The 22445-nt window shown below is 45.7% G+C and overlaps 1 protein-coding gene across 3 annotated transcripts in view; it reads right to left on the bottom strand.

Annotated features, from left to right (window-relative positions):
• The window catches only part of TESC (tescalcin), a 155771-nt gene that overhangs the window by 18666 nt on the left and 114660 nt on the right, over positions 1-22445 (bottom strand). For all 3 annotated transcript variants that reach the window (XM_063964340.1, XM_063964339.1, XM_063964338.1), the window contains 4 exons: positions 13113-13252; positions 10767-10828; positions 10548-10655; positions 1442-1489 (listed from right to left, as the gene is read on the bottom strand). In XM_063964340.1, the coding sequence (XP_063820410.1) occupies positions 1442-1489; positions 10548-10655; positions 10767-10828; positions 13113-13252 (358 nt within the window). The remainder of the gene's footprint in view (positions 1-1441; positions 1490-10547; positions 10656-10766; positions 10829-13112; positions 13253-22445) is intronic.

Here is a 22445-nt window from a genome sequence, read left to right as displayed (position 1 = left end):
GGAGGGGGTAGGCATAGGTGTGCGCAGACACTGACAGGCATGTGCCGCTCCGGACTCCCCCCCCCAACGGCATTATAGTGTTCTCTCACCTCCCCTGTCCTGGATATAGACTGCTCACCTGGGCGGCCCAGGTGAGCAGTCTATATCCAGGACAGGGGAGGTGATAGAACACTATAATGCCGTGCCGTGGAGGGGGGGGGGTCCAGAGCGGCACCCGCCTGTCAGTGTCTGCGCACACCTATGGGGGTAGGTAGCGGTGCGGGAGGGTGGGTGTAGGTAGTGGTGCGGGAGGGTTGGTAGCGGCGCGGGAGGGAGGGAGGGTAGGTGTAAGTAATAACACTTACTATTAGGCGGGCAGCCGCGGCCGCCATGGACACACTGAACGCGGCGGCATTTCAAATGAAGCGCCGGCCATCAGCCAATCAGAGCTGGCGGACCGGCAGCCAATCAGGGAAGCTGCCGCAGCAGTCGCTCCTGATTGGCTGCCGCTGCTGCGACAGCTTCCCTGATTGGCTGCCGGTCCGCCAGCTCTGATTGGCTGGCGGCCGGCGCTTCATTTGAATTGCCGCTGCGTTCAGCGTGTCCATGGCTGCCGCGGCCGCCTGATACTAAGTGTTATTACTTACACCCACCCGCCCTCCCGCGCCGCTTCCAACCCTCCCGCACATGCGCACTGTAATCCCTTGAATCCCGGGATTGGAGGCTCCAATCCCGGGATTCAAATCCCGGCATTTTTGGGCCCAAATCCCAGGATCCCGCCGATCTCGATCCCGGGATTGGCCTCCCTAGGTACATTGACTTGTATTTGTTTACACTCACCATAGGCTAACCAGACTTCAATACAGAAGTGACAGGGAGCAAACTACATTTTAGTGTATTTAACCTTGTGCAGAAAACAGCACTTACTGTACAATACTCGGAGTATATTTTATTTTTAGTCTTAAAAAAAAACTAAAAAAAACATTCTGTATTTTAACAAAGTGTCTGGACTTCAGCCGGCTGGGAGGAAAGCAATCAGCACAGCTATTGTCGGTGCTGGTTACTTTATGTATGCGGGTCTCCCGAACACTGCACAGGCGATGAATGAAATATTCATTATCTGCATCTAGGTAACTGGGAGCCTCACAGAGGTGACAGGACTATCTGTAAAGTACTTATAGCCTGACAGGATTAAAGATTTTTCTTTTATATATAACCATGTCCTCTATTACTGGTCCTCTTAGGTACCAAATGTTCCCTCCAATGCCCTGTAATAGGCATTCTGACAGGAATTACAGAGTAAGAAGTCTCCCTATAATCAAACTCTTACCTCAAAAGTTTTACATTCTGTTTAGTTCATGAACCTTCTACATATACTCGTATGTTTAATAGCAGCACTCGTTAGGAGTTCAGTGTAACGAAGAAGTTATTGGATTTGGTATATCTTTTAACACTTTATTACCTTCAGGAAGTCTTCAAATGTAATTCCTTCATACACCTGGTCAGGTTCCTGTTAAAGCAGAGAACGAAGCAATCAGTAATGTGTAACATGAGTTTGTGCACCATCATGCAATATTGTAATCTCCCAACTGAATCTCTGGATGTGGGGGACTGGAAGACGGTATTAGGGAAATACGGTTCTATGTAATACCCCTTTCACACTGCCAATGCCGGATCCCACCCGGGAATTGGAAGCGGGTCCTTCCCGATGGGATACGGCATTGGCAGCTGCTGCAGGCTTTCCCGACCCGGCAATAAGCCGGGCGGGATGCCATAGCAGCGGAGGGGCAGAGCCGGCAGCGCTGGAAAATGAGCTCATCTCCGCGCCGCCTCTCCCTATCTAGTAAACGGGTCCCGGGTCGCATCGACCCGGGAGCCCGTTTACGCAACCACTGACCTGGTATTCAACCCGGGTATAACACTGCTTTATACCCGGGTTGAATTGCCAGGTCAGGCGACCCGTGATTTCGGCAATGCCCCTTTCACACCGCACGCCGACCCGGCATTATGCCAACTCCCTCAGACAATAACGTATTGTACACATTCTTATTTCTTCAGTGTAATGGAAAAAACGGTTTCCTTATAATGATTTTCATGTCACTTTCTTTGTGTTTTTTTTGTGCTTAGTTCTTCCATTTAGTCTATATAGAGAACAACCGTCTTTGCCTGTGCAGATATTTTCCTGTTTCTCTTCCCACGTTTGGCCTTCCACACATAATTACTTTGTGAGGAGTAGGATCTCCTCTCTACTGGGGGCATGATAGCAGAGAATCACAGTCAGGGAGAGAGAGAAAATGAGTGAGTCACAGAGTTCTGGTAGCTGTCTACATATATCTGTAGAAATGGGATGTAGTCAGGTGACAGACGGTCAGCATACAGACGCTGGGATCCCGGCCTGCAGGAGGCCAGGGCTATTCCCACTTGTGGATGTCCACGCCACTCACAGAGTGGGAATAGAACACGTGGCGAGCACAGCGAGCCACCGTGCCCGCATCGTGGCGAGCGCAGCGAGCCCACAAGGGGCTTCGTCGTGCTCGCCCCCCCAACCAGCAACCTGGCAGCCGGGATCCCGACCAAAATCATAGAAACCATAGGTTACCACATTGGAACACATAACATGTCTTGTGCAATAAGGAACAGTTAGCCCCGATAATTTTTTGAGACAGAAGCGTTTTACAGCAATTTTATCACAATGCTTTATGATAGGTTCACAGACCTATGTGATTTTGCGGGTTCGCCGTGGTAACTTACCGCGGCTAATTGAATTCCTATATCTTTGTTATACGTCTCTTGTTTACAATTTCTGTTGCCGTAAGTTGCCTGAAGACTTTTGCAATAGGCTTACAGAAAGGAAGCCTGATGTGCATAGTGAGAAGCCCTACCCATAATTAGAGCTTCTGACACTTTTACATGTATATGCTGTATGTTATTTTCTCCCTTATAGTGTACATAGAACAACTGTATTCTACAAAAGGTTTATAAAAGGCTGTAATTATAGTAATTATTGCTTGTGCAGAATAACCTATGCTTTTATGTTTTACCAAACATTTATAGACAGAACATAAACAGAAAACAAACGTATAATTAGGATGTACAGTACTTGCCCTATGTTACATAAGCTAATCTAATAGAATGATGCATATTGCATAATTGGGGTGTGGTAGTGTATGCCGGCTCCCAGGCCTGGCAGCCGGCATACACTACCACATCCTGACCGCCGGCATACCGACAGCTGGGCGAGCGCAAATGAGCCCCTTGCGGGCACGGTAGCGCGCTATTCTCCCTCCAGGGGGTTGTGGACCCCCAAGAGGGAGAAAAGATGTCAGTATGCCGGCGGTCGGGATTCTGGCGCCGGTATGCTGGTCGTCGGGAGCCCGGCCGCCGGCAAACAGAAGACCACCCGCATAAATGAACCCAGATTCACTTTGATAACTACCATGGAAATCCTTCTCATGACCACTAATATCCGACTTTCTGTCCTGATGATCTTATGGGCCTAGCTGTTCCCATAGAATTAGAATTTAAAGAAATTTGGGTACAGTTCTGTAACATATGCAGCTAAGGAACAGTGTGCCAGTAAAACAGTGAAAGTTGGCAGTGCAGGTTGGTGGTCATTCCGAGTTGTTCGCTCGTTGCCGATTTTCGCTATGCTGCGATTTGTTGCTAAATGCGCATGCGCATGGTACGCAGAGCGCATGCGCTTAGTTATTTAACTAAAAACTTAGCAGTTTTGCTGTTGATCCTGCGGCGCTTTTCAGTCGCACTGCTGATCAGTGAGTGATTGACAGGAAAGGGGCATTTCTGTGTGGTAACTGAGCGTTTTCCGGGAGTGTGCTAAAAAACGCAGGCGTGTCAGGGAAAAACGCGGGAGTGGCTGGGGAAACGGGGGAGTGGCTGGCCGAATGCAGGGTGTGTTTGTGACGTCAAAGCAGGAACTAAACGGACTGAGCTGATCGCAATCTAGGAGTAGGTCTGGAGCTACTCAGAAACTGCAAAGAATTATTTATTAGCATTTCTGCTAATCTTTCGTTCGCAATTCTGCTAAGCTAAGATACACTCTCAGAGGGCGGCGGCCTAGCGTGTGCAATGCTGCTAAAAGCAGCTAGCGAGCGAACAACTCGGAATGAGGGCCGTTATTCCATATTCTACATTTACATCATATAGGAAAGGACGGTTGTGGCAAATATAATCCAGACATTTTCTGTCATTTTATAGGATTGTGCTAGTACAGTACAGACACTGCTATGGGTAACGCCAACCTTTATAGAGCCCTATGTGTATATCAGCCTGACATGGACCTGCACAAGGTGATGATTATGAAGGACAGGGGCACTAGAAGAGAAAGTCAGGGTTTCCACCTGTGAAATAAATAGACTTACTCTGAGACTACACCATCATGCAATTTTCTGTTTAACTCAATTGCTCACAGAAGTTAAGGTCCATCTGCCCATCTATTCACATTTATAATTGGCAATAACTGTCATTGCTAATTTGTGTGAAAGACTGGATGGATGTGATGGAAACTGTACATACTGTTATCCTTGCCAAAATAACCTCAAAATTCCTTTGGCAAGATTCATAAGCGAACAGAACTTTCTAGAATGTTCCTGCGGAGTATGCACCAAGCATAATGTCTTTATGCAGTATTAGCCATGTTTATCCAGTTACATACGAAAATTCTAATTCTGCATGGCTGCGCAGCAATTATTATATATTTATGCTTCATGACTGCACTGCAATTATTGTATATGTATGCTGCATGGCTGCGCAGCAATATTTCGAAATGTATGCTGTTTAGCTGCACTGCCTTTATTATATATGCATATTGTATGTCTACACAGTCCATATTATATAAGTATGCTGCATGGCTGCACAGTCCATATTATATATGTATGCTGCATGGCTGCACAGCCCACATTATATATGCATGCTGCGTGGCTGCACAGCCATTATTATAAATGTATGCTGCATGGCTGCACCGTCCATATTATATATGTATGATGCGTGGCTGCACAGCCATTATTATATATGTATGCTGAGTGGCTGCACAGCCCATATTATATATGCATGCTGCGTGGCTGCACAGCCATTATTATAAATGTATGCTGCATGGCTGCACAGCCATTATTATATATGCATGCAGCATGGCTGCACAGCCATTATTATATATGCATGCTGCATGGCTGCAGTTTATTTTGCGCATTCAGAATATGTGTAAATTACTTAAACTAAACCTGTGTATTTCATATGTGTCCACATCTACTTCCATGACTAGGTAGCCTTACAAAAAGTCTCTCATCAATCGGTTCCTGTGTATAATTAGTATTATAGTTAGAAGTGTGAGCGCACATAAAATGATAAGTTTTGGTTAATTAAAAGGCTGCTGGTTTAATAAAAAATGTCTTTATTTAAAAACAACAGACTAAATAGACATTACTAAATAAAACAGAACATCACAATGGAAATCACAATGTAAAGATAATTATGTATCCCCGCTCTGGCCAGTTTAACTTTGTAAACAATTAGTAGTTTGCATGCTTGCCAATTGATTAGTAATTGATTGTAACAAAGCACAGTCCTTAAATGCAGTCTTATTGGTTAGAAACTGTTTTCTCCCTCCAGGGAATTTTGTGTTAGAAGTATTAGTGTTGATTAATAAAGTAATTTGTGCTATATAATTCCCACTCTTTGAAAAGAAACACAGTCCCTTAATGAAAGTTGATAACACAGTTCGTTGGTGTATAGCTGCTTTGCTCAGAAAATTTAATGTGATACCAGCTCACACTGGTCAGGGATGCAATGCTGATAAATTAGGTGATCAATTAATCCCCCGTCGGGACACTCATATGGGCAGTGCTTACCCTCCCGCTCTGCGGCAGTTCTGGTATCTCCGGCTGGGCTAGATCACACTGGAGGTGTACCGCTGTAACCAGCTGAGCGGTGACACGCTCAAGGCATGTGGTGAAGCAGGGAGCGCTCGGCCGCGTGCCGTGGCTTCTGTGTTGGTCGGAGCTTCCGGCTTCCGGTGCGTTCCACCTGACGTCTTTTAGTCAACTGATGCGTTTCTCCGCCTTCTGTGGGTGGCGGTTTTTTCAGAGGTTTGAGAATCCACTAGCACAGTCTCTATTTATCCCCCTCTGGGACTTCTCATTGGTCACATATTTATTAACCATTACTGATAACATCTATTAGGTCCTTCCCAGGGATACCCTGATTCTACCAGCTGTTTCCATTCGATTATACAATTTGTATATATAAATCATATAGGTAATATATTCATTTAAAAAAGAAACAAAAAAATATATATATTCTTATAACCACAGTGAGGTGTCATACCGGTCCAAATAGTACTTACTTATACATACAAATTTATAGCTCAAAATAAATATTTTAGAGGAGTTAAAACTGGAGAGTGAAAATGATGGGACTATTCAGTTATATAATATAGATAAAGCTCAAAAAGAAGATAAAGTTTTCAAAAAGAAATCAGATTTTTATCCCCTACAATTTAGGGGCCCCTCTGTTGAGGGTTTTTATAATATAACCATTGAAGATTTCAGGAGGTTATGTGAGAGCGCAGAGAGAGAACCTTTAAGGGATAACTTATCTTATGATGAACGAAAAGCTCTTAAAACTTTGATGGCAGATGAGAATCTTACCATCAAAATGGCAGACAAAGGGGGCGGGGTAGTGCTGCAAGACACAGCAGACTACATCAAGGAGGCTAATACACAGTTGAATAATACCCTCTTCTATGAGGTTTTATCCTCCAACCCCACTGCCAAATTTCAAGGTGAATTAAAGGTTATGTTGGATGAGGCGTTGGACAGTGGAGCAATATCTAGGGATACATGGCAATTCTTGTTTATACCCTATCCCATTACTCCGGTTTATTATCATTTGCCCAAACCGCACAAGTCACTCACATCACCCCCGGGGCGTCCAATCATTTCTGGTATAGGGTCAATCACTTCTAATTTGTCGCAGTTTGTGAATGCTCACCTCCAGGGACATGTAGTCCAATTAAAATCATATATTAAAGACACTACTCAATTCTTAAATATGTTGAAGACAAAATACATATCACTTTCTAACATGTGATGTAGAGCCTCTTTATTCTAATATACCACATGAGAAAGGACTACAAGTTATAACCGATATCTTGAAAAAAGATGAATCGGTTGATGATAATTTAAAGACCCTGGTAGTGACATCCATAAAATTTATTCTTGAGCACAATTATTTCACGTTTAATCACAAGTATTATTTACAGTCACGGGGGACTGCCATGGGGACCAGGTTCGCCCCGAGTTACGCCAACCTTTATATGGGTGCACTCGAGGAGGAGCTCATTTGGCGGGTGGACCTCGGGGGGAGCCTGGTCCTCTATGGCAGGTATATAGATGATCTATTTTTTATTTGGGATGGGGATCTTGATTCTATCACTTTATTTTTATCACATTTGAATACCAACACTTATGGATTGAAATTTACTCACACTTGCGATCCCCACTACATCACTTTCCTGGATATTGCTCTATTGTCCGACGGCAAAAATATACACACAGAAACATACTTTAAATCGGTCAATACGAATAACTTATGTGGTTTATCTTGTTGAGTGTGGTTGTGGGTACCAATACGTAGGACGTACCATCAGAAAGCTGAAAGTACGGTTTCTTGAGCATCGAAGAAACATTTTAAACAAAAGGACCTTACATAGTGTATCAAGACACACAAATCAGTGTGAACAGGGAAAAAGTTCTAACATCCGATTAAAAGTTCTTGAACAGATTGGGTTAACAGAAAGGGGAGGCGATAGATTTAATACTTTATGTAGAAAAGAAGCCTTTTGGATTTTTCGTCTAAAGACCCTGGAACCCCAGGGTCTAAATGAAAATATAGAAATAAATAATATATAACAACAAGAAGGATCCATATAAACTATTTCTTGATATGTTTTCTCTATTTAAATATTCTGTATTTTAGTTGTGCTCTCTAGAACTCTCTAATTATAAGTATTAGACCAATCAACTCTCCGCTACATCTATATATCTATACTGTGGTCTCTATATTCTGCTAGCTAGGTACTGTTTAGTATAGACTATCTCTATATAGAATGTACGAATGGATATGGCTAATGCCATTTCTAGGGCTGAGTACCAGCGGGGTTAGATGTAACTGTAAATATGAGGTTGGTAACTTCCTTTTTCAATGGGTGATCCCCTAGACCAGGGCTGGCCAAACCGGTCCTCGAGATCTACCAACAGTTCATATTTTCTAGGCCTCCTGGAGATCTGTAGAATTGTCAGTTAGGAATGAATGCAGCACATCTTAATTAGTAATGACTACACCTGTGCACCAGCTAGGTGGTCTGGAAAATGTGAACTGTTGGTAGATCTCGAGGACTGGTTTGGCCAGCTCTGCCCTAGACCATATGCACGATATCATCTGTAGAGAGATTAAATGGAAGGGGTAGTTATGAATGGCTGACCCCATGTATAAAAATAAAAATAGGCCATTTTATTATACACTATATGAGTAGATATCTCTCATTTATATATGTGTCTCTACTATGGATTTGTATACCTATTTTATATTACATTTCTCTCAGCAGACCTCTATATTAAATATATTAAATGTATATGTCTATCTATATATGTACTAGTATATATCTAAATATGTGTGTATACATATGCTATTATTTTATCTCTGCTGTCCTGCATATTTATGGCTTTCAAGTAAGGACCAAATGGGTCTGAGATATATCTCTCTTTGACCAATTAAGTTTCTAAAACACTTCTCTTTGTAACATCAATTATAGGTATAATTAATTGTGGGCAACGGCCTTTAATATTTGAGCTATAAATCAATTTGTATGTATAAGTACTATTTGGACCGGTATGACTCCTCACTGTGGTTATAAGAATATATATATTTTTTTGTTTCTTTTTTAAATGAATATATTACCTATATGATTTATATATACAAATGGTATAATCGAATGGAAACAGCTGGTAGAATCAGGGTATCCCTGGGAAGGACTTAATAGATGTTATCAGTAATGGTTAATAAATATGTGACCAATGAGAAGTCCTAGAGTAATGGTTAATAAATATGTGACCAATGAGAAGTCCCCGATAAATAGAGACTGTGCTAGTGGATTCTCAAACCTCTGAAGAAACCGCCACCCACAGAAGGCGGAGAAACGCATCAGGTGACTAAAGGACGTCAGGTGGAACGCACCGGAAGCTCCGACCAACACGGAAGCCACGGCACGCGGCCGAGCGCACCCTGCTTCACCACACGCCTTGAGCGTGTCACCGCTCAGCTGGTTACAGCGGTACGCCTCCAGTGTGATCTAGCCCAGCCGGAGACACCAGAACCGCCGCAGAGTGGGAGGGTAAGCACTGCCCATATGAGTGTCCCGACGGGGGATTAATTGATCACCTAATTTATCAGCATTGCATCCTTGACCAGTATGAGCTGGTATCACATTAAATTTTCTGAGCAAAGCAGCTATACATCAACGAACTGTGTTATCAACTTTTATTAAGGGACTGTGTTTCTTTTCAAAGAGTGGGAATTATATAGCACAAATAACTTTATTAATCAATACTAATACTACTAACACAAAATTCCTTGGAGGGAGAAAACAGTTTCTAACCAATAAGACTGCATTTAAGGACTGTGCTTTGTTACAATCAATTACTAATCAATTGGCATGCATGCAAACTACTAATTGTTTACAAAGTTAAACTGGCCAGAGCGGGGATACATAATTATCTGTACATTGTGATTTCCATTGTGATGTTCCGTTTTATTTAGTAATGTCTATTTAGTTTGTTGTTTTTAAATAAAGAAATTTTTTATTCCAGCAGCCTTTTAATTAACCAAAACTTATAATTTTATGTGCGCTCACACTTCTAACTATATTTCTTGGGTACAGTGTCTCATTATTTGGGAGGATATCCAGATCCTCCTTGTGTGAGCAGCCACTTATTATTTGTTATTTAATAATTTTTAGCGCCCACTTTATATTGTATTTTTGTATAATTAGTATTGCCTATTCCAGACCACTATGTAGAATTCTGGTGCTAAAGCGTGCAGCCTATCAGGGAAAGGGTGTGGAATCACAGATCTGTGGGATCTGAGTGGACCACCAGCATTGAGGAAGAAATTATGAATGCCTTCTAATTTGCTTAGCCAAAGATCCCTTTGCCCATTTTCAATAATCCTATTCTCATAAATGCAATAAAAAGAAAAGTGACTTGCATTGCTTGACGCCCATTGGGGTTGTTATATAGGGGAATTGATTAAAGGTAAACTTAATTTTTTTTGTGTGCGTGTGGGTGAGGGGGGCAGTGGAAGGGCTAAGACATACAACATGTGTCAGATTCATACAGTAAATGACATATCTTTCATATGTTTAATAATATCATTAAAGAATACTGTTCATATAAGAACATGATAAGTTGCATCTAGGCCAGACACATCTTCTGTAGAAATGGCAATATGTTATAGATGATCTCACTATAGCATGTGACAGCTGATCGCTAATACATTACCATTTGCCCCACACACATGCTGGCTGCTTCCAACATTGCTCCGTCGGCAATAGATCTTGCATGCTCAACCTCAATGTGGAGATTTTCTGATAATAACTCTTGCACCACCTGCAGAAGAAGCAATGTCAGATTAATCTGAGCAGAGGTAATGCACACAGGTGCAGTGACAGTAGCTGGCATGGAATCTGGCCTGTGCTCAGTATAGAAACCCATACATACATTTCTGTATTCATCCAGGGTAATCTTGCTGTCATTGTCACTGTCATACATGTTGAAGAGAACTGAAACAAAGACCAGAGTTTACTATTTACCTAATGAATAAGCTTGTGACTATCTTATACATGAAACAAAGATTCTTTATCTTAAACAAAAACAAAAAATTATATTTTTAATAACATAATCTTATTATATACAGCCTTTCTGTATATGACGTGTAGCTCCCCGGACATGATGTTAAGGCTGTTCACATCCTATTGAACTTGAGACTGCCAACCTCACAGTAGAGAAGACGCAAAGATGACCATGAGATGAGTCGGAAGATGGAGACAAGATGCTTGTATAGGAACAGTGGACTCAGCATAGGCTGCTGAGCTTCCGACAGATAATTTACTTCCTAACAATATAGCATAAGGACTATTGTATCTCTACATAATGGAGGTTGTCTACATATTGTGTAAAAAAACAACCGCTATCACTTTGCCTTAGATTTGGCACAGCTATCTACTTTAATCACCAGATCTAATTAATGCCTGCTAAATTTCATGAAATAATTTTTATGTGTTTCACTGCGAGGCAGAATATATACTATTTGAATATATATAGAAAACCAAATGGTACAAGCAGCAAGATGTTTAATTAGCCACTTGCTGAGAATGACGGAACCTGTGGAGCAGGAATAACTGGTTCCTACTATTGCTTCAAAGAGAAAAGTGACGGAATGATACTAAGCAGATACATGCTGGCTATATTAATTGTTACATATTTGTGGCTTAGGAAAAGGTTTCGTGTATGTATCTGTTCCCATATATATCTTTTTCCTACATCCCCCAATTGACTGATCTGCATTTCATTGTTAATAACCTGTCTGAAGTCTGTGGGAGGAAAAAATAGATTACATAGAAGTTCTGTCTAACCTATCAACTAGCAAGCAGGAATATTACATACAAGTGAGTTTGAAAAGATGGTGGTCTGAGCTTGCACATCAGTGATATCTAAATATTGGTCTGATATCTACATGACTGTGACCCAAATGTTATATTATGACCAAGATTTGTCCAATCACAATAAATCAGATCGGGATGTGAGAGGATTTGAGAGTTCTCCTGTTTTTTTTAAAGTGGCAATCATTTACATGGCTAAACCAGGCTGATTTTGCCATGTACATCATTACCACTTAACAAAAAAACAACAGGAAAACTCTTACAAAATCTCTCACATCCTGATTCTCACGCCCTCTTACATTCCCCCCTTAGGGTCTGTAGATAACCAGTATCCCCTGTGTGTGTGCAGATATCTTCTCATTGGGCCTTATTCAGCATAGAACGCTTCTGCGGCAGTGCTCGCATGCTGATGCTCTGTGAAATGTGCACACGTGCAGAAGTCGCACTGCGCGTGCACACATTGAGATGCAACAGCATCTCACATCTGCGAACGCCTTAGCCTGCGGCGTTCGCAGATTGGGAGGGGGCGGTCCAGACAAAACAGGCGTGTCCGGACCGTTTTTGTGGGGTGGACCGCGGCGGCTGTGTGGCGTCATATGCAGCTGCTGCGACCCAAAACATGACAGGTAGCTGTCTGCCTACCCTAAACATGCGCAAGCATCGCCGCTGCGTGATGCTTTCACATGTGTGCAGGGGGAGGGGGGGCTGGATCCCGCATGCGGGGCGAACTTGCCCTGTGCTGGCTGTCCCCCCTTATGTTAGTGTAATGGATTGTAGATGTGTGATTTTTCGCACATCTACGATCCATGCTGAATTAGGCCCATTATCTCATCACATTACAATGGATTGTATGGGATGACTAAATTAATGGATATGTGTGTGGAAAGTTAGCAAGTATTGAGTGGCAGTGGCAATGTAATCCCATGTTTCCTCAAACTAGTGTTAATGGTTGATAGCTATGCCGGCTTTCCACAATGTTATGTGATTACCATGGCAACAACATCATTTAGTGAGCAGAGAGGCTTTGGAACATCCCACTTAGCTCTGTTTTCACTGTGATATCCTCCCTCTCCTTCGCCCTATGCCATCACGTGACATGCCAAGTGCCTGTGTCTGGCAGCCATACTTGTTTCTCTCCAAAGAGACTAAGAAAAGGAGATAATGTTTTGTAGGTAGATGTCGAAGAAAATGACAGGTGCATGCACAAAAGCTACTTGGAACTTGCTATTTACAGAATAAAAATACATGTAGGATTGCTGTCTAAAGTACAAGGTAGTACATTAGAAATGAAACTTTTCTTACTTTCTAAACACATCATTCAATAAATGCATTCTTTTATGCATATACTGTTCAGTTGTAAGCTTAATCCATGCATATTCTTTGGTAGTCACTGAGAGCTACTTACACCTCAGCTTGTCTTTGCGACATGAGCTAATGCTCTCTTCATCTACAATCTGACCCATCGGGCGGAAATAGGACATAATAATGAGAAACTGCTCAAAGTTAATTTCTGTTTCAAATCCATGAGATCCTGTCCGAAGATTCCTGCAAGAGAGCACAAGTTAAAGGACAAGGTGAGATCCAGAATTATGCACATGGCAAAGAGACAGAGCAAGGAGTCAGTATACTAATATATCGGTCCATTTTAATTAGATTCAAAAACATTTGGAATACACTGTCATTGATACCCCTTTTCCCAAAAAAATGGATCCGACCTAGGTAAGTGAACATGGGTTTCAATGGTTTGAAACCCTGTTTACATCGCAGGCCAGACCCCGGTTAGTGGCAGGTCTTCCCTCTGCCGGCACTTAGAGATGACATCATCTCCAAGCGCCAGTGAGCTGGCTCTCCATAGGCTTTTAACGGGTCTCGGGTCACCTGTTTACTCTGCAGCCTGGACCCAGGTTGGCATTGCCTAGCCAAAATGTAATTAGGGAAATATTTTTTAATTTAGTCATTTGGGTTAAAGCTACAGATCATCCCTGAATGAAAAAAAATAGGATTTTAGTACCTACCGGTAAATCCTTTTCTCCTAGTCCGTAGAGGATGCTGGGGACTCCAAAAGGACCATGGGGTATAGACGGGATCCGCAGGAGCTTGGGCACACTGAAAAGACTTTGACTGGGTGTGAACTGGCTCCTCCCTCTATGCCCCTCCTCCAGACCTCAGTTATAGGAACTGTGCCCAGGAGAGACGGACATTTTGAGGAAAAGATTTTTGTTCAAACTAAGGGCTAGAACATACCAGCCCACACCACAACATGCCGTACAACCGGAGTAACAGTAAACCAGATAACAGTATGAATTTAACTACAGCAACAAGCTGAAACAACAAATACACAACCCGTGTGTAAACCAATGCAACTAGTAAGAATACACTGCAAGTAACCGTCCGCACTGGGATGGGCGCCCAGCATCCTCTACGGACTAGGAGAAAAGGATTTACCGGTAGGTACTAAAATCCTATTTTCTCTTACGTCCTAGAGGATACTGAGGACTCCAAAAGGACCATGGGGTCTATACCAAAGCTCCAACACGGGCAGGAGAGTGCGGACGACTCTGCAGCACCAATTGAGCAAACATGAGGTCCTCCTCAGCCAGGGTATCAAACTTGTAAAACTTAGCAAAGGTGTTTGAACCCGACCACGTAGCTGCTCGGCAAAGCTGAAGTGCCGAGACCCCTCGGGCAGCCGCCCAAGATGAGCCCACCTTCCTGGTAGAATGGGTCTTCACTGATTTCGGCACCGGTAGCCCAGCCGAAGAATGAGCTTGCTGAATCGTACTACAAATCCAGCGTGCAATAGTCTGCATCGAAGCAGGATGACCAATCTTGTTGGAAGCATACAGGACAAACAGCGCCTCTGTTTTCCTGGCCACCGCCGTTCTGGCGACGTAGATCTTCAAAGCTCTCACAACATCAAGAGACTTTGGAACTGCCACAGTATCTGTAGCCACAGGTACCACAATAGGTTGGTTAATGTGAAACGAAGAAACCACCTTCGGCAGAAATTGTTGACGAGTCCTCAATTCCGCTCTATCCGAATGAAAGATCAAGTACGGACTCTTGGAAGATAAGGCTGCCAACTCAGACACCCGCCTGGCAGATGCCAGAACCAACAGTATGACCACCTTCCAAGTGAGAAACTTTAACTCAACCTTATGCAAAGGTTCACACTAGGAAGACATAAGAAACTGTAAGACCACATCAAGATCCCATGGTGCCACCGGGGGTACAAACGGAGGATGGATATGCATCACTCCTTTCACAAAAGTCTGAACCTCAGGGAGAACAGCCAATTCCTTCTGAAAGAAGATAGCTAAAGCCGAAATCTGCACCTTGATGGAACCCAATTTCAGGCCGGCATCGAATCCTGCCTGCAAAAAATGGAGAAACCGACCCAAGTGAAATTCTTCCGCAGGAGCAGCTTTAGTCTCACACCACGAAACATACTTTCTCCAAATACGGTGATAATGTTTCGCCGTAACCTCCTTCCTCGCCTTAAGGAGAGTAGGAATGACCTCCCCGGGAATACCTTTCCGAGCTAAGATTTGGCGCTCAACTTCCATGCCGTCAAACGCAGCCGCGGTAAGTCTGGAAACACGCATGGTCCCTGCAATAACAGGTCCTCTCTTAGAGGGAGCGGCCAAGGATCTTCCACAAGTAATTCCTGAAGATCTGGATACCAGACCCTTCTTGGACAATCTGGAACGACAAGAATCGCTTGCACTCTTGCTCGTCGAATGATTCCCAGTACCTTTGGAATGAGAGGAAGCGGAGGGAACACATACACCGACTGAAACGCCCACGGAGTTACCAGGGCGTCCACTGCACTGGCTTGGGGGGTCCCTTGACCTGGAACAATACCCCGGAAGCTTCTTGTTGAGGCGAGACGCCATCATGTCGATCAGCGGAGTTCCCCAACGCTTCGTCACTTCTGCAAATACCTCTTGGTGAAGAGCCCACTCTCCCGGATGGAGATCGTCTCTGCTGAGTAAGTCTGCTTCCCAGTTGACCACTCCTGGAAGGAAGACTGCTGATAGAGCGCTCACGTGCTGTTCCGCCCAGCGAAGGATTCTTTTGGCCTCCGCCATAGCCGCCCTGCTCCTTTTTCCGCCTTGACGGTTTATATGCGCCACCGCTGTTATGTTGTCCGACTGTATCAGGACAGGCCAACCCTGAAGAAGGCTTCTTGCTTGTAGCAGGCCGTTGTAAATGGCCCTTAACTCGAGAACATTTATGTGGAAACAAGATTCCTGAAGCGACCATTTCCCCTGGAAATTTCTTCCCTGAGTGACTGCACCCCAGCCCCGGAGACTTGCATCTGTTGTCAACAGGACCCAATCCAGGATACCGAATCGGCGCCCTCCTAGGAGGTGAGAACTTTGTAGCCACCACAGGAGAGAAATCCTGGCCCTGGGAGATAGACTTATCTTCCGGTGCATGTGCAGGTGAGACCCGGACCACTTGCTCAGCAGATCCCACTGAAACACCCGGGCATGAAACCTGCCAAACGGAATGGCTTCGTACGCCGCAACCATTTTTCCCAGAACCCGAGTACATTGATGAATCGACACACTATTCGGCCTCAGAAGCTCCCTGACCATCGTCTGCAGTTCCAGAGCTTTGTCTTCCGGAAGAAACACCTTCCGTAAACCTGTGTCCAGAATCATGCCCAGAAAGGGCAACCGAGTGGTCGGAATCAACTGATACTTTGGCAAATTTAGCAGCAAACCATGTTGTCGCAGAACCGACAGAGACAAATTCACATTTCTCAGCAACCGTTCCTTGGACCTCGCCTTTATCAGGAGATCGTCCAAGTACGGGATAATTGTAACCCCTTGCTTGCGAAGGAGAACCATCATTTCTGCCATGACTTTGGTGAAAATCCTCGGGGCCGTGGAAAGCCCAAACGGCAACGTCTGAAATTGGTAATGAGAATCCTGTATCGCAAACCTGAGGAAGGCTTGATGCGGAGGATATATTGGGACGTGTAAGTAGGCATCCTTTATGTCTACTGACGCCATAAACCCCCCCCCCTTCTAGGCTGGAGACCACAGCTCGAAGAGATTCCATCTTGAACTTGAAAAATTTCAAGTATGGATTGAGGGATTTTAGGTTCAGAATCGGTCTGACCGAACCGTCCGGTTTCGGTACCACAAAGAGGCTCGAGTAGAACCCCTCCCCCCGTTGGGACGGGAACAATGACCGTCTGTTGACACAGCTTTTGTATTGCTGCCTGTACCACCTCTCTGTCCGGAAGAGACATTGGTAAGGCCGAAATGAAAAACCGGTGAGGGGGCACCTCCTGAAACTCCAGCTTGTACCCCTGAGATACTATAGCTAGGACCCAAGGATCCAGGCCTGATTGAACCCAGACCTGACTGAAGATCCGCAGACGGCCCCCCCACCTGTCCGGACCCCCCCAGGGAAGCCCCAGCGTCATGCGGTGGACTTGGTAGAGGCAGGCAAGGACTTTTGGTCCTGGGCGCCTGACACTGCAGGTGACTTTCGTCCCCTTCCTCTACCCTTTGAAGTGAGGAAGGACGAACCCTTTCCACGCTTGTATTTATTCGGACGAAAGGACTGCATCTGCTGATGTGGTGCCTTTTTCTGTTGTGTGGGAACATAAGGAAGAAAAGACGACTTACCCGCAGTCGCGGTAGACACCAGGTCAGCCAAGCTGACACCAAACAAGACATTATCCTTGAAGGGGAGAGCTTCCATAGCCCTCTTGGAGTCGGCATCATTCCATTGATGAATCCACAGCGCCCTCCTGGCCGAGATCGCCATGGCATTGGCTCTTGATCCCAAGAGACCAACATCCCTCGCCGCATCCTTCAGGTAATCCGCAGCGTCCTTGATATAACCAAGAGTCAAAAGAACATTATCTTTATCAATAGCACTACTCACCCATACCGACGCCACAGCAGGTCTGAGCAATGCACCCGTATTAGCGAAAATGGACTTCAGAGACGTCTCCAGCTTGCGATCCACCGGATCCTTGAGAGCTGCCGTGTCAAGGGACGGAAGCGCCACCTTCTTAGACAACCGGGATAGAGCCATGTCGACATTTGGAGATGACTCTCATTTTTCCCTGTCATCAGAGGGGAAAGTATACGCCATGTAAATTCTCTTGAGAATCTGCCACCTCTTATCCGGCGACTCCCAAGCCTTTTCGCAAAGAGTATTCATTTCATGAGAGGGGGGAAACTTCACCTCAGGTTTTTTTACCTCTGAACAAGCAAATCCTTGTTTCCTGCACCGCAGGTTCGTCAGAAATATGTAAAACATCTTTTATAGCCACAATCATGTACTGAATACTCTTAACTAACCGTGGATGTAAAGCAGCCTCAGTGAAGTCGACATCGGAATCAGAATCCGTGTCGGTATCCGTATCTACCAACTGAGTAAAAGGCCGCTTTTGCGACCCTGATGGGGTCTGCACCTGAGACAAAGCATCCTCCATGGATTTCCTCCATACCCGAGTCTGAGACTCCGATTTCTCCAACCTTTTAGACAAAGAGGCCACACTTGTATTAAGCGTACTTAACATTGTAAGTAAATCAGGTGTTGGCTGCGCCGACAGGGCCAACTCCAGACCCACATCTGCTCCCCCAGCAACCTCCTCCGGGGAATAACACTCAGCCTCAGACATGCCGACACGGAGTATCGACACACCGACACACACACAGCCCCAGCTAGGGGACAGACCCACAAGGAAGCCCAGATAGAGAAACACAGAGGGAGTATGCCAGCTCACACCCCGGCGCCCATATATCCCAGAAAACAATATATGTTGAAAGCGCTGTTATGAATAACAATAATTATGTACCAATAACTGTGCCCCCCCCCCCCCCCTCCTGGTTAGCTCCCTGTTACTTGTAGTGGAGCTTGGAGGTCCCGGGCCAGCGTTCTCTGCAGCGGCGTGGATGAGAGAAATGGCATTGGTGAGCTGTGCGGCTAAGCCCCGCACCTTCCCGGCGCGCTTCAGCCCGCTAAAATTTGAAAAATGAAAATGCCGGCGGGGGTCTGAAAAACAGTGCCGAGGCACCGAAAAGCCTTCTGCAGGCTTCCCAGACCCAGTAACATGCTGCCCAGGGCACTCCCCCCCCAGCGCCCTGCACCCTGTGAGTGCCGTTGGTGAAGTGTGTGGGAGCATGCAGAAGACAGAAGACTTCAGTGACGGCAGAAGACTCCAGTAACGAGGTACAGCGCAGCTGAAGTCTTCTGTCTTCTGCATACTCACCCGGCTTCTTTCTTCTGGCTTCTGTGAGGGGGGTGACGGCGCGGCTCTGGGAACAAGCAGCTAGGCGCACCAAGTGATCGAACCCTCTGGAGCTAATGGTGTCCAGTAGCCTAAGAAGCAGAGCCCTTAACAAAGCAGAAGTAGGTCTGACTTCTCTCCCCTCAGTCCCTCGATGCAGGGAGCCTGTAGCCAGCAGGTCTCCCTGAAAATAAAAAACCTGACATAAAGTCTTTTCTAGAGAAACTCAGGAGAGCTCCCCTAGTGAGTGTCCAGTCAATCCTGGGCACAAAGTCTAACTGAGGTCTGGAGGAGGGGCATAGAAGGAGGAGCCAGTTCACACCCAGTCAAATTTTTTTCAGTGTGCCCAAGCTCCTGCAGATCCCGTCTATACCCCATGGTCCTTTTGGAGTCCCCAGCATCCTCTAGGACGTAAGAGAAAATAAGAATTTACTCACCGGTAATTCTATTTCTCGTAGTCCGTAGTGGATGCTGGGAACTCCGTAAGGACCATGGGGAATAGACGGGCTCCGCAGGAGACTGGGCACTCTAAAGAAAAGATTAGGTACTATCTGGTGTGCACTGGCTCCTCCCTCTATGCCCCTCCTCTAGACCTCAGTTAGGGAAACTGTGCCCGGAAGAGCTGACATTACAAGGAAAGGATATTTGGAATCCAGGGTAAGACTCATACCAGCCACACCAATCACACCGTACAACTTGTGATAACCTTACCCAGTTAACAGTATGAACAACAACTGAGCCTCACTCAACGGATGGCTCATAACAATAACCCTTATTTAAGCAATAACTATATACACGTATTGCAGAAAGTCCGCACTTGGGACGGGCGCCCAGCATCCACTACGGACTACGAGAAATAGAATTACCGGTGAGTAAATTCTTATTTTCTCTGACGTCCTAGTGGATGCTGGGAACTCCGTAAGGACCATGGGGATTATACCAAAGCTCCCAAACGGGCGGGAGAGTGCGGATGACTCTGCAGCACCGAATGAGCAAACACAAGGTCCTCCTCAGCCAGGGTATCAAACTTGTAGAACTTTGCAAAGGTGTTTGAACCCGACCAAGTAGCCGCTCGGCAAAGCTGTAAAGCCGAGACCCCTCGGGCAGCCGCCCAAGAAGAGCCCACCTTCCTTGTGGAATGGGCTTTTACTGATTTTGGATGCGGCAATCCAGCCGCAGAATGAGCCAGCTGAATCGTGCTACAGATCCAGCGAGCAATAGTTTGCTTTGAAGCAGGAGCACCCAGCTTGTTGGGTGCATGCAGGATAAACAGCGAGTCAGTCTTCCTGACTCCAGCCGTTCTGGAAACATATATTTTCAAAGCCTTGACTACGTCCAGCAACTTGGAGTCCTCCAAGTCCCGAGTAGCCGCAGGCACCACAATAGGTTGGTTCAAATTAAACGATGATACCACCTTTGGGAGAAATTGGGGACGAGTCCTCAATTCTGCCCTGTCCATATGGAAGATCAGATATGGGCTTTTACATGACAAAGCCGCCAATTCCGACACACGCCTAGCCGATGCTAAGGCCAACAGCATGACCACTTTCCACGTGAGATACTTTAGTTCCACGGTCTTAAGTGGCTCAAACCAGTGGGATTTCAGGAAATCCAACACAACGTTAAGATCCCAGGGTGCCACTGGTGGCACAAAAGGGGGCTGAATATGCAGCACTCCCTTAACAAACGTCTGAACCTCAGGCAGTGAAGCCAGTTCTTTTTGAAAGAAAATGGATAGGGCCGAAATCTGGACCTTTATGGACCCCAATTTTAGGCCCATAGTCACCCCTGACTGTAGGAAGTGCAGGAATCGACCCAGCTGGAATTCCTCTGTAGGGGCCGTCCTGGCCTCATACCAAGCAACATATTTTCGCCATATACGGTGATAATGCTTTGCTGTCACGTCCTTCCTAGCCTTTATCAGCGTAGGAATAACTTCATCCGGAATGCCTTTTTCCGCTAGGATACGGCGTTCAACCGCCATGCCGTCAAACGCAGCAGCGGTAAGTCTTGGAACAGACAGGGCCCTTGTTGCAGCAGGTCCTGTCTGAAAGGCAGAGGCCATGGGTCCTCTGTGCGCATTTCTTGCAGTTCCGGGTACCAAGTCCTTCTTGGCCAATCCGGAACAATGAGTATTGTTCTTATTCCTCTCTTTCTTACTATTCTCAGTACCTTGGGTATGAGAGGACGAGGAGGAAACACATATACCGACTGGTACACCCACGGTGTCACTAGGGCGTCCACAGCTATCGCCTGAGGGTCCCTTGACCTGGCGCAATATCTTTTTAGCTTTTTGTTGAGGCGGGACGCCATCATGTCCACCTGTGGCAGTTCCCATCGCTTTGCAATCTGTGTGAAGACTTCTTGATGAAGTCCCCACTCTTCCGGGTGGAGGTCGTGTCTGCTGAGGAAGTCTGCTTCCCAGTTGTCCACTCCCGGAATGAACACTGCTGACAGTGCTTGCACGTGATTCTCCGCCCACCGAAGAATCTTTGTGGCTTCCGCCATTGCCATTCTGCTTCTTGTGCCGCCCTGGCAGTTTACATGGGCGATTGCCGTGATGTTGTTTGACTGAATCAGCACTGGCCGGTTTCGAAGCAGGGGCTCTGCTTGACTCAGGGCGTTCTAAATGGCCCTTAGTTCCAGTATATTTATGTGTAGAGAAGTCTCCAGACTTGACCACAGCCCTTGGAAGTTTCTTCCCTGAGTGACTGCCCCCCATCCTCGGAGGCTTGCATCCGTGGTCACCAGGACCCAGTCCTGTATGCCGAACCTGCGGCCCTCGAGAAGGTGAGCACTCTGCAGCCACCACAGAAGAGACACCCTGGCCCTTGGGGACAGGGTGATCAGCCGATGCATCTGAAGATGCGATCCGGACCACTTGTCCAACAGATCCCACTGAAAGATCCTTGAATGGAACCTGCCGAAGGGAATGGCTTCGTATGAAGCCACCATCTTTCCCAGGACTCGCGTGCAGTGATGCACCGATACCTGTTTTGGTTTCAGGAGGTCCCTGACCAGAGATGCTAATTCCTGGGCCTTCTCCACCGGGAGAAACACCTTTTTCTGTTCTGTGTCCAGAATCATGACCAGGAAAAGCAGACGCGTCGTAGGAATCAGCTGCGACTTTGGAACATTCAGAATCCAGCCGTGCTGTTGCAACACTTCCTGAGAGAGTGCTACGCTGATCAACAACTGCTCTCTGGACCTCGCCTTTATGAGGAGATCGTCCAAGTACGGGATTACTATAATTCCCTTCTTCCGAAGGAGTATCATCATTTCGGCCATTACCTTGGTAAATATCCTCGGTGCCGTGGACAGGCCAAACGGCAACGTCTGGAATTGGTAATGACAGTCCTGTCCCACAAACCTGAGGTACTCCTAATGAAGTGGGTAAATGGGGACATGCAAGTAAGCATCCTTGATGTCCAGCGACACCATAAAATCCCCCTCTTCCAGGCTTGCAATAACCGC

Source organism: Pseudophryne corroboree, chromosome 1 (assembly GCF_028390025.1).
Source record: "Pseudophryne corroboree isolate aPseCor3 chromosome 1, aPseCor3.hap2, whole genome shotgun sequence".
Taxonomy (NCBI): Eukaryota; Metazoa; Chordata; class Amphibia; order Anura; family Myobatrachidae; genus Pseudophryne; species Pseudophryne corroboree.
Note: the sequence above shows the minus strand (reverse complement) of the source record. Positions and strands in the feature narration are given on the sequence as shown.